Here is a 13,404-nt window from a genome sequence, read left to right on the forward strand (position 1 = left end):
GGGACAGTGCTCAGGTCCTGAGTTCAAGCCCCAGGACAGGCAAAAATAAGAAGAAAAAAAAACGTTCAAGAGAGATAGTCAATCTCATTGATGATAACTCCTCCTAAAGAGAAAATTAATGTGTATAGTTCATTTATCCTAAGCATTAATGCACATAGGGAGTGGAAGTAATGGGTATGCATGTGTGCGGGTGCCAGTGGCTCACCTCTGTATTCTAGTTACAGAGGAGGCTGAGATCTGATCATTTCAGTTCAAAGCCATCCTGGGCAGAAAAGTCTGCTAGATTCTTCAGTTCACCACAAAAAAACCCCAAACAAAACAAAAAAAAAAGAGAGAAAAGGTAATGTTGTTTGGATGTTATTGGTTGTGTGAGAGAAAAAACAAAACAAAACCAAAGCCCGGGCCCTGAGGGAAAATAACAAGGTGACACACACACATCTGAATGGTCACCCAGGAGCTATTTCCGGTGTGGGCCTGTGAAGCAGAGGGGGAGGGGAGCGAAGATTAAGGTGAGCGCGCTCAGTCCGCCGCCGTCCCACAATCCCCTGCGCTCGGTTCCTCCTTCCTCGCTCAAGATGGCGCTGCTCGCGATCCATTCGTGGCGCTGGGCAGCCGCGGCGGCTGCTTTCGAAAAGCGCCGGCATTCAGCATTTCTGTGTCGGCCACTGGTTTCTGTGGGCGGCCCGAGTCGGCTGAGGAGGTCGGGTCAGCGCGGCGCGTCAGGAACTGCTCGAAACCACCAGGTGAGTTGCCATTCCCATGGAATTGTAAGGTGAAGGACCTGACCGGGGGGATAAAGGTTGCCCCCTTGACCTCGGGTCAGAGAGAGCACCTAGACGAAAGATGGTGGGGACGAGCTCAGAGCCTTAGAAAGTGCTGGAAATTCCAGTTAATAACTTGGGGAAGGGGTGGAGAAAACGGGGGAACGGAGCGGGGCAAAGGGGGGGGGTGGACACCGGGAGCGCCCCAAGTTTCTCGTCAACTCTCCAGATTCTTTCTGAGATTAACGACTTTCTAGAAAGTTTGTCTTGGAGTGGGGGTTAATGGAACGAACGACCGCAAACGGCTTCTAAACGGGAAGCAAATTGAAATTGGCACCAGTTAACCCCCTGGCTGACAGGCGTGCTGTCTGATAGGCAAAAGTCATCATTATCTTTCTCCTCAAAACCTAGAGCACCCTACATTAAGATAGACGCTTGCTTGGGTTTTGAATTGAATCTTCAGCGCGCTCCGTGTGCGCTTCGAAGCCGTTAAGTCCCGAGTTTACTCTCCTTAGGAGTGTTGTAACGGTTATATCACATTGCCTGAATATTGGTGTCCGTTATTACTTCTCACTCAAGAGCAGTTTCAGAAAACTACCTTTACTTGCTGTACTTCAGTGTAACTTTTCCCTATGCATCGACAAAAAATTTAAATGCTCCTGCTTATTTATCAGTCTTATTTAAAAATATTGTCAGCTGTTTTTTGGGGGTGTGACTCAAATGGCAAAAAGCTGTTATTTATTTATTTATTTTTTGGTCAGTCCTGGGCTTGAGCTCAGGGCCTGAGCACAGTCCTTGAACTTTCTCAAGGCTAGAGCTCTACCACTTGAGCTTCAGCACCACTTCCAGCTTTTTTTTTTCTACGTATGTGGTACCGAGGAATTGAACCCGGTTCTTCGTGCATGCAAGGCAAGCACTATACCACTAGGCTAAATTCCCGGCCCCAAGCTTTTTTTTTTTTAAACCCTTCTTGGGGCTTGAATTTAAGGCGTGGGAACTGTCCCTGAGCCAGTTTGTACTCAAGGCTAGCAGTCTGCCACTTGAGCCACTGCACCACTTCTGGCTTTTTTCTATGTATGTGGTACTGAGGAATCAAACTTGGGTCTTTGTGCATGCTAGGCAAGCACTCTACCACTAGGCCAAACTCCTGGCCCAAGATGTAGATTTTTATGTATGATATTCTAAAAGTATTATGGGCTGCCGTTGACAAGCAAACTTCTTAAACTTTGATTCTTTGTCAACAAATAATGCCTACTATACCTATGAATCTTGTTAGATAATAGAAGACCAAAAGAAATGTAACAGTTAAGTCTTCAAGTATTGTACAGCTTTTAAAATAAAAAAAAATGATATGGAAGTATGGCTCAGTGGCAGTAGCCCCGCCTCGAAAGTTCAAGACACTGACCTAAAACTCTCATACTGCCAGAAAACATTTTTAAAGGATAGAGTGTGAATTTCAAACATGTACTTTATGTGCACTAATCTGACCAGAGTAGTTGGTATCATTTGTCGGTAGTATATAGCATATTTTAGAGCATAAAGAAACCCTGTTACAGTGTTATAAAATTATGTTAAAGAGTTGGACTAGCATTTCTTTCTCTTTTTTTTCCTTTTTTCTTTTTTTTCCAGTCCTGGGGCTTGAACTCAGGGCTTGAGATCTGTTCTTGGGCTTTCTCAAGGCTACAGCTCTACCACTTGAGCCACAGTACCACTTCTGGCTTTTCCTATGTATGTGGTACCGAGGAATTGAACCTGGGTCTTTGTGCATTCTAGACAAGCACTCTACCAGTAGGCCAAACTCCCGACCCGTCTTTTTTTTTTGTACTGATCCTGGGGAATGAATTTATCCTCAGTGCTGTCCCTGTGCTTTACCACTTGAACCACAGCTCCAGTTACTTTTTTTTTAAGTGTTTAATTGGAAATAAGTCTCACTGACTATCCTACCCAGGCTGCCTTGAACCTTAATCCTCAGATTTCAGTTTTCTCAGTAGCTGGGATTACAGGTGAGAGTCACCAGTGCTTGGCTGGATTATTTTTTTTTGGTGGGTCATGGGGCTTGAACTCAGCCTGGGTGCTGTCCCTGAGCTCTTCAGCTCAAGGCTACCAAGGCTACCACCCTGCCCTTGAGCTAAGCCCCACTTCCCATTTTCTAGAGGTTAACTGGTGATGAGTCTCTGGTCCTTTTGTGCCCTGGCTGGCTTTGAACCGTGATCCTCAGATCTCAGCTTACTGAGTAGCTAGGATTACAGGGGTGAGTAACCACGCCCACCTGACTGGATCAGCATTTTCTTTTAGGTGAAATTTAGTATAGTAAAAAAGCAACTTTTTAATATTAGGAAATAGACTTTTATTATTATGTGTATACAGACTCACACATGTATGTGATTATTGAGATAAACTGTAAAATTCATTTTTTAAACCTGGATCATGCCCTTGAATTTGTGTAGAGTGGTAGCTGCTGGCTTGATGTGGTTATTAAAATTAACATTATAGGACTGGTAGTGTGGTCTAGTGTTAGAGTGCTTACCTAGCATGCATGAAGCCCTGGGTTTGGTTCCTCAGTACCACATACACACAAAAAGCCAGAAGTGGTACTATGGCACAAGTGGTAGAATACTAGCCTTGAAAAAGCTCAAGGACAGTGCCCATGGTCTGCATTCAAGCCCAGGACTGCCAAAAGAAATTAATATTACAAGCTGGGCACCCGTGGTTCATGCCTGTAATTCTAGCTGCTTAGGAGACAGATCTGAGGATTGAGGTTTGAAGCCAGCCCAGGGTGGAAAGGCCATAAGGTTTTCTCATTTCCAATTAAGCACCAGAAAAAAAGCAAAAGTACTATGCTTCAGCAAAAGCTGAGGGACCATACCCTGGCTCTAATTTCAAGGCCCAGGACACACACACACACACACCAATCAAAGATAAATTTATTTTTTATTTTTATTTATTTTTTTTGCCAGTATGGGGCCTGAGCTCTGGGCCTGAACATTGTCCTTGGACTTTCTCAAGGCTAGTGCTCTATCACTTGAGCCACAGCACCATTTCCAGCATTTTTCTATGTATGTAGTACCAAGGAATCAAACCAGGGTCTTTGTGAATGATTGGGAAGCACTCTACCACTAGGCCAAACTCCTGGCTTTCAAAGACAAATTTAATTCCTGAGGTCTGTTAGCCACATTTCAGGGGCTCAAGACTTACATGTGGCTTGTGATTCTTGTGTGAGCATATATAATGAACTTCTCTCCTATCATCATAGAAAATTCTATTTGACATTATGCTTCCAAGAAAATTATATCCAGCACTGCTAGAGAGCTATTAGTAAAGAAATACATCTTTTTTTTGTTCCTGTACTGGATCTTTGAACTCAGGACCTCAGGATTTTGCTTGGCTTGGTTACTCATAGCTGGCATTCTTCCACTGATGTTACACGTCTAGTTAGCATACTTCTGGTTAGTTGGAGATGGAGTTATGACTAAGCTGCACCCCAAGCCCAGGACTTTTTTTGTCATGTTACTTGAACTCTGGGCCTGGGCGTTGTCCTTGAGCTCCTCAACTCAAGACTACTGCCCTACCACTTGAGCCACAGCACTACTTCACATTTTCTAGTGATTAATTGGAGGTAAGAGTGTCACCTTTAGTTCATTAGTGCCTGGGCTGGCTTTGTACCTTGATCCTCGGATCTCAGCCTGCTGAGTAACTAGGAATACAGACATCAGCCACATGTACCCGGTGTTAACATTATGTTAACATTTTTTATTGTAATTAATAGAAGGGTTACATTATATTCACCAGATAGAAGGTGTATTACATTACAGACATTGATACCCTTTCTCATGACATGGTCCCCATTTCCCTCCCCCCTCCCCCATCTTGATTTCCCCCCTTCCCTATCCAATCTCAAATAACCAATTAAGCACATATAAAATATATCAGATAACAAAGTGAAATATTGTAACAATATGAGATAACCAAGGGATAGCAAAAGAGATGAGAGATAACATAGTACATTAAGGACAACAGTCACTCATTATATGGCTTTTGTTTCCATATCCTGGAGGTCCTTACATTTAGTATACTATTTGGCCTTATGTCTCTAGATTTTGTTCTAATGTAAATCTCTACTAAGAGAGCCCAAGGTTTCTACTGATTATGACAAATGAGGAAGACTATTGGACCTATGTTCCTTTGATTCTGGCTTATTTCACTTAATATGATTTTTTTCTAAGTCTTTCCATTTCCTTACAAATGGGGCAATGTCATTCTTTCTGACAGCAGCATAGAATTCCATTGTGTATAAATACCACATCTGTTGATCCACTCATCAACTGAGGGGCATCTGGGTTGGTTCCATATTTTTGCTATGGTAAATAGTGCTGCAATGAACATCGCTGTGCTAGTGGATTTAGTCTGCCCTTGTTTCTGGACGATTGGGTAAATGCCAAGTAGTGGAATTGCTGGGTCATAGGGGAGTTCTGTGCTTAGTCTTTAGAGGAACTGCCATACTGCTTTCCATAGTGGTTGAACAAGTTTGCATTCCCACCAACAGTGTAGTAGTGATTCCTCCTGGCCACATCCCCATCCAGCATCTGTTGTTATTAGTTAACATTTTTTTTTGCTTGCCAGTTCTGGGGCTTGAACTTAGGGCCTGGGCACTATTCTTGGGCTTTTCTCAATGCTAGAGCTCTACCACTTGAGCCACAGCACCACTTTGGCTTTTTCTGAGTATGTGATACTGAGTAATTGTACATGCTAGGCAAGCACTCTACCACTAGGCAAACTCCCTGCCCCTTTAACATAATTATTATTATTATGTAGCTTGGATTCTGGGCTTGGGTGCTGTCCCTGAGCTCCTGAGTAGCTAGGATTACAGGCATGAGCCACCGTGCCCAGCTCTTTAACATTATTTTAACAGATTAAAAAAAAGTTACTCCTTTTTTCTTTTTTTCTTATCATAAAGCAGTTGTACAAAGGATTTGCTATTTAACAAAGCAGTTTATGACAACATATATTGATCAATGTTATTCTTTTATTTATTTATTTTTTGGGGCGATAGTGGGCCTGGGCATTGTCCCTGGGCTCTTCAGCTCAAGATTACTACCCTACCCCTTCAGCCACAGTGCCACTTCCAGTTTTCTAGTGGTTAATTGGAGACTTTAGTGCCTGGACTGGCTTTGAACTGCGATCTTCAGGTGTCAGCCTCCTGAGTAGCTAGGATTACAGGTGTGAGCCACCATGCCCAGCTCTCATGTCCTTTATGTCACTGCGGATATATTTCTTTCCTTTTTTTTTCTCTCGGTTGTGGGGCTTGAACTCTGGCCCCCGGGAACTGTCCCTGAGCTCTTGAGCTAAGACTAGCACTCTACCACTTTGCTCTACCACTTTGAGCCACAACTATCCACTTATGGTTTACTTCCCATTTTCTGCTGGTTAATTGGAGATAAGAGTCTTACAGATTTTCATTCCCAGACTGGCTTTGAACCCTGATCCTCAGATCTCAGCTTCCTGAGAAGCTAGGATTACAGACATGAGCCATAGGTGCCTGGCTCAGATATATCTTGTTATGTGACAGTTTCACCTATATATCATATACATATGTACTATGGGCACAATTTTTTATATAATTGCCTCTTAAACTAGCTAAAGGAAAAAAAGAAGAGGGCTGGAAATGTGGCTTAGTGGTAGAGTACTTGTCTACCATGCATTCATCCCAGGGTTCCATTCCTCAGTACTTCATAAACAAAAAATCAGAAGTGCTGTGGCTCAAGTGGTCCAGTGTTAGCCTTGAGTACAGAGAAACTCAGGAATAGTGCCTGGCCCTGAGTTCAAGCCCCAGGACTGGCAAAAAAAAAAGAATTTCTTATGTTTGACTCCAGGGCAAAAAAAAAAAAAATCTCTCCTTGTGTTTGACTTTCAGTATTTTTGCTGTTATAGGTCTGTGGATCTCTGAATTTTGCATACTTCGAGTTTGTTGAGCTTCTTGTATGTGTACTAATAAACCATGGAAGTTTTCAGGCATTATTTCTTTTTTTTATTAAAGAATTTATTAACATTGATTTTTACATCGTATTTCAAATGACATGTTTAACATACACGTATTCAAGAAGGGAATCTCTATAATTAAAATTAGGCTGAGGGTTTGTATGTCATAGATACATATTAATCTATGTAATAAAACTATGTCTATAGAGTCATAAATTTTTATGTCCATGTAGTTGTTTATATTTCTAATACCATATCCATAGCATTGGGTATGCAAATATTGAGTCATCGTTCTTGTACTGTTTGGATCTAATAGCCACATATTAAGGATACCATGCGCCTTTTGTTCCTTTGGTCTTGTCTCACTCAACATGATTCTCTCTAGATTCATCCAATTCCCTTCGAATGCCATTATTTGATCTTGTCTGTTGGCTATGTAGAATTCCATTGTGTGTATGTATATTTATACCACATTTTTTGTATCCATTCATCTGCAGTAGGGTATTTGGATTGTTTCCATTGCCTGGCTATTGTGAATAGTACAGAGATGAACATAGCTGAGCAGGTGTCCTTATCATATCCTGGGTTATGATGTTCAGGACAGATTTCAGGCATTATTTCATAAATAGTTTTTCTTTTATTTTCTCTCCTCTCTGGTACATTTGTCATGTACATGTTGGGTACTTTTTTTTTGTGGGTCAGGAGGCTTGAACTTGGCTTTGGTGCTGTCCCTGAGCTCTTCATTGCAAGGCTACCACCCAACCCTTAAGCCAAGCCCCACTTCCCATTTTCTAGAGGTTAATTGGAGATAAGAGTCTCAGGTCCTTTTGTGCTGGGGCTGGCTTTGAACCTTGATCTCAGATCTCAGTCTCCTGAATAGCTAGGATTACAGGTGTGAGCCACTGAGCCCCGCCTGTGTACATTTAATAATGTCCTGTTTGTCTTTGAAGCTCTGTTCATTTTCTTTACTCCTTTCTGTTATTCAATTTGCATAATGTCTGTTGTCTGTCTTTACTTTTCTAGTTGTTCTGCCTGTTCAAATTCACTGTTTATCCCCTTTAATGAATTTTTCAAGTCATGTTTTTTGTCAGTCCTAGAGCTTGAGCTCTGAGCCTGGGCTCTATCCCTGAGCTCTTCAGCTCAAGGCTACCGCTCTACCCCTTAAGCTGTAGGGCCACTTCTGGTTTTCTGGTGGTTAGTTGGAGATAAGAGTCTCATGTTTTTTAGTGCCAGTGATGGCTTTGAACTGTGATCCTCAGATCTCAGTGTCCTGAGTAGCTAGTATTACCGGTATGAGCCAGTGCACCTGGTGTCATTGTTATTTTTGACTAATGTATTTGTTTCTTTTTTTTTGCCAGTCCTGGGCTTGAGCTCAGGTCCTGAGCACTGTCATTGGACTTTCTCAAGGCTAGAGCTCTACCACTTGAGCCACAGCACCACTTTAGCTTTTTCTATGTGTGTAATACCATGGAATCGAACCCAGGTCTTTGTGCATGCTAGGCAAGCACTCTACCACAAGGCCAAACTCCCGGCCCTATTTGTTTCTTTTTATAATTTGTATTTATTGATGTTCTATATGTGACATTGTTATCACATATTCCTTTACATCTTTAATATGGCTTTCATTGGTCTTTGAGCATATTATGAGTACTTTTATTTTGTTTGTGACAATATCTCATTAGTTATCATAGGCTGGTCTCTATCTCCTGATCTTCCTGCCTCGACTTTCCAAGTACTAAGGTTATAGGTGTGAACCACATACCCAACTACAAAACTACTTTGAAGGCCTTTTCTCTTCAGTATAATATTTGTTTCTGACAAATATTGCTGATATTTCTTCTTGACTATTTTTCCCTTAGATCATACCTTATTGTTCTTTATCATGTTTCATACTTTTTTTTTTTAAGCTACACATTTTAGATAATATAACAACTCTGGGTACTGGTCTCTTCTACCTCCTGGGGCTAATTATTTGCTTATTTGTTTAGAGACTAGTTGGATTATTTTACTGCTGTTTCTGCCTGTCACTGCCTACTCTCTGTTAAGCCTGATATTGCGTCTCAGGGGACACAGACTTTTGGTATCCCTAAAGTCATCGTAGGATGATAATGGTTTGGGCAGGATCTCTTTTGTCTGTTTTCTAGTTATACTACAATAATTGCTGGCTAATCATACTGTTGCTTTCAACATGCTCTGGGTGTAAACTTGTCGGAGTAAAGCAAGGGAAAATAGTTAAAATCAGTGTTTGAGATTTTTCTTTCTCATTAAAGGCAGGGTCCACTTATCTATCTCCTTTATTTTCTGGGGGCAAACTAACTTACCTACAGTTAAGCATTTAAGCTGAAGAGTCTACCAATCTCTTCTAATTGCCATTTTCTATAACCTCTATTGTGTGTGTATGTATGTGCATATGCATGTGTGTGTATGTTCATGCGTGTGCAACACTCCTGGGGCCTAAACTTAGGATTTGTTTGCTGTCCCTGAGCTTTTTTGTTCCAGGCTAATGTTCTACCACTTGAACAACTGCTTCAGCTTTCAGCTTTTTGGGTGGTTAATTGGAGATAAGAGTCTCAGGGACTTTCTGTCTTTCTTTGAACCATGATTCTCAGATCTCAACCTCCTGGAGTAGCTAGGATTACAGATGTGAGTCACTGCTGCCCAACACAACCTGTACTGTGTTTTTTGTTGTTGTTGTTTTTGCCAGTCCTGGGGCCTGAGCACTGTCCTTGAACTTAGTTTTTGCTCAAGGCCAGCATTCTACTACTCTAGCCACATCTTCACTTTCGGCCTTTTCTGTTTGTGTGGTACTGAGGAATCAAAACCAGGGCTTCATGTATGCTAGACAAGCACTCTACCACTAAACTACATTCCCAGCCCCAGCCTCCACTGTTTTTATTTTTTTTGCCAGTCTTGGGCTTTGAACTCAGGGCCTGGGCACTGTCCTTGGGATTTTTGAAGGCTAGAGCTCTACCACTTTAGCCACAGCACCATTTCTGGCTTTTTTCTATGTATGTGGTACTGACCTGTGTCCTCGTGCATGCTGGGCAAGCACTCTACCACTAGGCTAAACTCTCAGCCCCCAACCTCCACTGTTTTTAAGAGTAACTTTAATTGTAACTTTAATTGTGGATGTTTTTATGTAGTTGTAAATGAAGTCATTTTTTCTGTAAAAGCTACCTGCTTAAGGGCCATCTTTTCCTCAGTCCCCCTTCCCCAGGTAGAATCTGAGTCACAGGTCTGGATCTGGGGGGTGATGACACAAATGTATTTCTAAGTGATATCCTGTGTAGGGGAGCCAAATACTAGGTTGGAGAGGTAAGAGTAGTGGCTTACTTCTCCTATGTAGAAGTCATATATTAGGAGCCAGGGTGAAGATTTTTGGGACTTGATTATTCTCAGAATGCCATGACCAAGATAGAGCCTTTTTCTCCAGTGGGGATGTGTAGAAAATGGGAACCCCTTCCTCATGAGCACAAAATAATTTAACTTCAGTGATGGGTTGCTGGTGGCAGGTGAGAAATAGTCATGTTATACCTTCCCTAGGAAAGGTAGCATTGGATTTAAGACCTTGAAGAAGGGGTTGTACTTTCATCACAATTTGAATTTCCATCTCATTGAATTAGGAGGAGGAGGCAAGAGCAGGTTCAAGTTCATCTAACTTTAGGGTTCCTCATTTCTAACTAGGGTCTTGTGGATTCTCTTTTCTTTTCTTTCTTTTTTTGTTGTTGTGGGACTTGAACTCTGGGCCTGAGCGCTGTCCCAGAGCTGTTCAGCTCAAGGCTACTACCCTACTAACCCTTGAGCTACAACACCACTTCAGGTTTTCTCGTGGTTAATTGGAAATAAGAATCTCATGGACTTTTAGTGCCTGGGCTGGCTTTGAACCTTGATCCTCAGATCTCAGCCTCCTAAGTAGCTAGGGTTAGAGGTGTGAGCCACCGTGCCCACGTGCCCAGACTCTTATAGATTTTCATCAGTAAATGTTACTACATTTGCCATAAGCTCCCAGGACCATTTCTAGGGAGTTTAGGCAGTTGTCATGTCATACATTTTTTTTAACAGTTTTTCTGAGGAGTAGCTTCATAAAGCTCCCTAGTGTTTTTTTTTGTTTTGTTTTGTTTTGTTTTTTGCCAGTCCTGGGGCTTGAACTCAGGGCTAAGGCACTGTCCTTGGACACAATTTGCTCAAAGCTAGCACTCGCCACTTGAGCCACAGCACCACTTCAAGCTTTTTCTTAGTATGTGGTACGGAGGAATCAACCCCCCCCAGCCTCATGCATGCTAGGCGAGCACTCTACCACTAGGCTACACTCCTGGTCTTCTCCCTGGGTTTTTTTTTTGCCAGTCCTGGACTTGAGCTCAGGGTTTGAGCACTGTCCTTGGGCTTTCTCAAGGCTAGAGCTCTACCACTTGAGCCTCAGCACCACTTCCGGCTTTTTTTCTATGTATGTGGTACTGTGGAATTGAACTGGGTCTTTGTGCATGCGAGGCAAGCACTCTACCACTAGGCCAACCTCTCAGCCCTGCTCCCTGGATTTTTATCCCAGATGTGAAATGCTGTGTTCTTTTACTTAGGTTTCTAGGAGACTGTATGTTTTATTTAGTACCTTTTTTTTTTTTTTGCCAGCCTGGGGCTTGAACTCCAGGGACTGAGCACTTTCCTTGGGCTTTCTCAAGGCTAGAGCTCTACCACTTAAGCCACAGCACTACTTCTGGCTTTTTCTATGTATGTGGTACCGAGGAATCGAACCCAGGTCTTTGTGCATTCTAGGCAAGCACCCTTACCACTAGGCCGAACTCTCAGCCCCTTTGGACACTTCTTGCTCAAGGCTAGCGCCCTGCCACTTGATCCACATCACCACTTCCAGCTTTTTCTGAGTATGTGGTACTGATGAATCAAACCCAGAGCTTTGTGCATGCTAGGCCAGCACTCTACCACTAGGCAATGCTCCCGGCCCCTTAGTGCTTACTTTGAGCTTTAATTTATCTCAGTAGTAGGTTTCCCCTTTCTACTCTCCCACTTCTGACTGGCTGCTGATGGTTAATCAAATATATAATGATTAAAAAAAAACTTTACTTCTGGCTTTCATAGTAATGAATGTGGGTATTTGATAACATGAGGCAAATAATCTTCATTTTTAGAGATCCTAGTTCACATTTATGTTTCAAAGCAGAATATGTATATTAAGAAAGCATAATGAGGGGCCCGGAGTTTGGCCTAGTGATAGAGTGCTTGCCTAGCATGCGCAAGTACCAGGGATTGATTGCTCAGTGCCACATACACAGAAAAAGCCAGAAGTCGTGTTGTGGCTCGAGTAGTAGAGTTCTAGCCTTGAGAAAGCTCAAGGATAGTGATCAAGCCCCAGGACTGGCAAAAAAAAACCCCACCACCACCACCAACAAACAAACCCAAAACAAAAAAAAAAACCCAAACCAAAAAAGAACCTCCCAAAACAAAACAAAACAAACCCCCAAACCAGCCAGCCAACCAACCAAACAAACAAATAAAAAAGCAAAAAAAAAAGTATAATGATTAGTAAGGAAACCCAAAATGCAATAAGTATGAAAAACTGACTCTATACAAAAAAAAATCAGGATGCCTTTAAGGAGATTATTTAGCATGGAACTAAAAAGGTCGGAAGATGACATTTTAAGTTCCTGAAAGATTGTTTAAATAAAATGAGAAGAAATCTTTCTAGTCGCTCAGAGATAGCTGAATTTACCTGGGACGTTAGTTTTTTATTATTATTAATAAAGAATAAGTGCCATTTTATTAAAGTGGATTACAGTGATTAGGGGCTGGCAGTAGGGTTTGATTTTTAAGGCCTTCTTCTTGCTAGATAGGCACTTAATACCACTTGGGCCACACCCCCAAGGTTTTTTTTTTTTAAGATTTCTTTATTGAGCTTGAGTACATATATTTCTCAGTACTGTGGCATAGGTGTATGTAGCTATAGTCACATGCATACTTTAACATTCACATTGATAAAGGATCATCATTTTGACCTATAAAGCTTTTTAGTAGAGATAGCTTTCTTTTAGAGATAGCTGCATTTACCTAGGACATTAGGTTTTCATACAAAATCTCCCCCCAAAACAGACTTCATTTTCAGGAAGGATTTATGCACCCAAGAAAGAATTTCTTGCACTTGATAGTCTTAGTCCATTTAGGTTATGGTAACAAAATACCATAAATTGAGTGCATTATAAACAGGAATTTATTTTGCAAGATCAAGGTAGCAACAGATTTGGTGTTTATTGAGAGCCTGCTTTCTGATTCATAAGTCTTGCCTTTTAACTGTGTCCCCACCTGGTAGAAGAGACAAGTCAACTCTGTGGGACTTCTTTTATTATAAGGGTACTACTAGTTTTATTCATGGGAGCTCTACTTTAGTCTGAATAATTATCTTCAATGGCCCCATGTCTTAATCTTAATCCTATCCTATTGTTGAGCCTATTTCAGCATAGGAATTTTGAGAGAGCTGAAACATCAAACCACTGCATAGTTTTTTTTTATTGAGAGACAAAGTATTTTATATAAAAGTTGTACACATTTATGAGGTACCATATGATATTTTAATATGTACATACATTGTTTAATACTAACTTATAAGCATCAGAATAAACTACTCATCATAATTTAAATAGGTGTTTCCCCCCCACCCTTG

General features: G+C 41.5%; 1 protein-coding gene across 1 annotated transcript in view; it reads left to right on the forward strand.

Moving 5' to 3' along the window:
- The first annotated feature begins 560 nt into the window (after window positions 1-560).
- The window catches only part of Abcb7 (ATP binding cassette subfamily B member 7), a 137,164-nt gene continuing 124,320 nt past the window's right edge, over window positions 561-13,404 (forward strand). The window contains exon 1 of the mRNA XM_090327216.1: window positions 561-743. Within this exon, the coding sequence (XP_090183342.1) occupies window positions 576-743 (168 nt within the window). The 5' untranslated portion in view covers window positions 561-575. The remainder of the gene's footprint in view (window positions 744-13,404) is intronic.

The sequence above is a fragment of the Megascapheus bottae genome, chromosome X (genome assembly GCF_031878675.1).
Source record: "Megascapheus bottae isolate mThoBot1 chromosome X, mThoBot2.hap1, whole genome shotgun sequence".
In the NCBI taxonomy this organism is placed as follows: domain Eukaryota; kingdom Metazoa; phylum Chordata; class Mammalia; order Rodentia; family Geomyidae; genus Megascapheus; species Megascapheus bottae.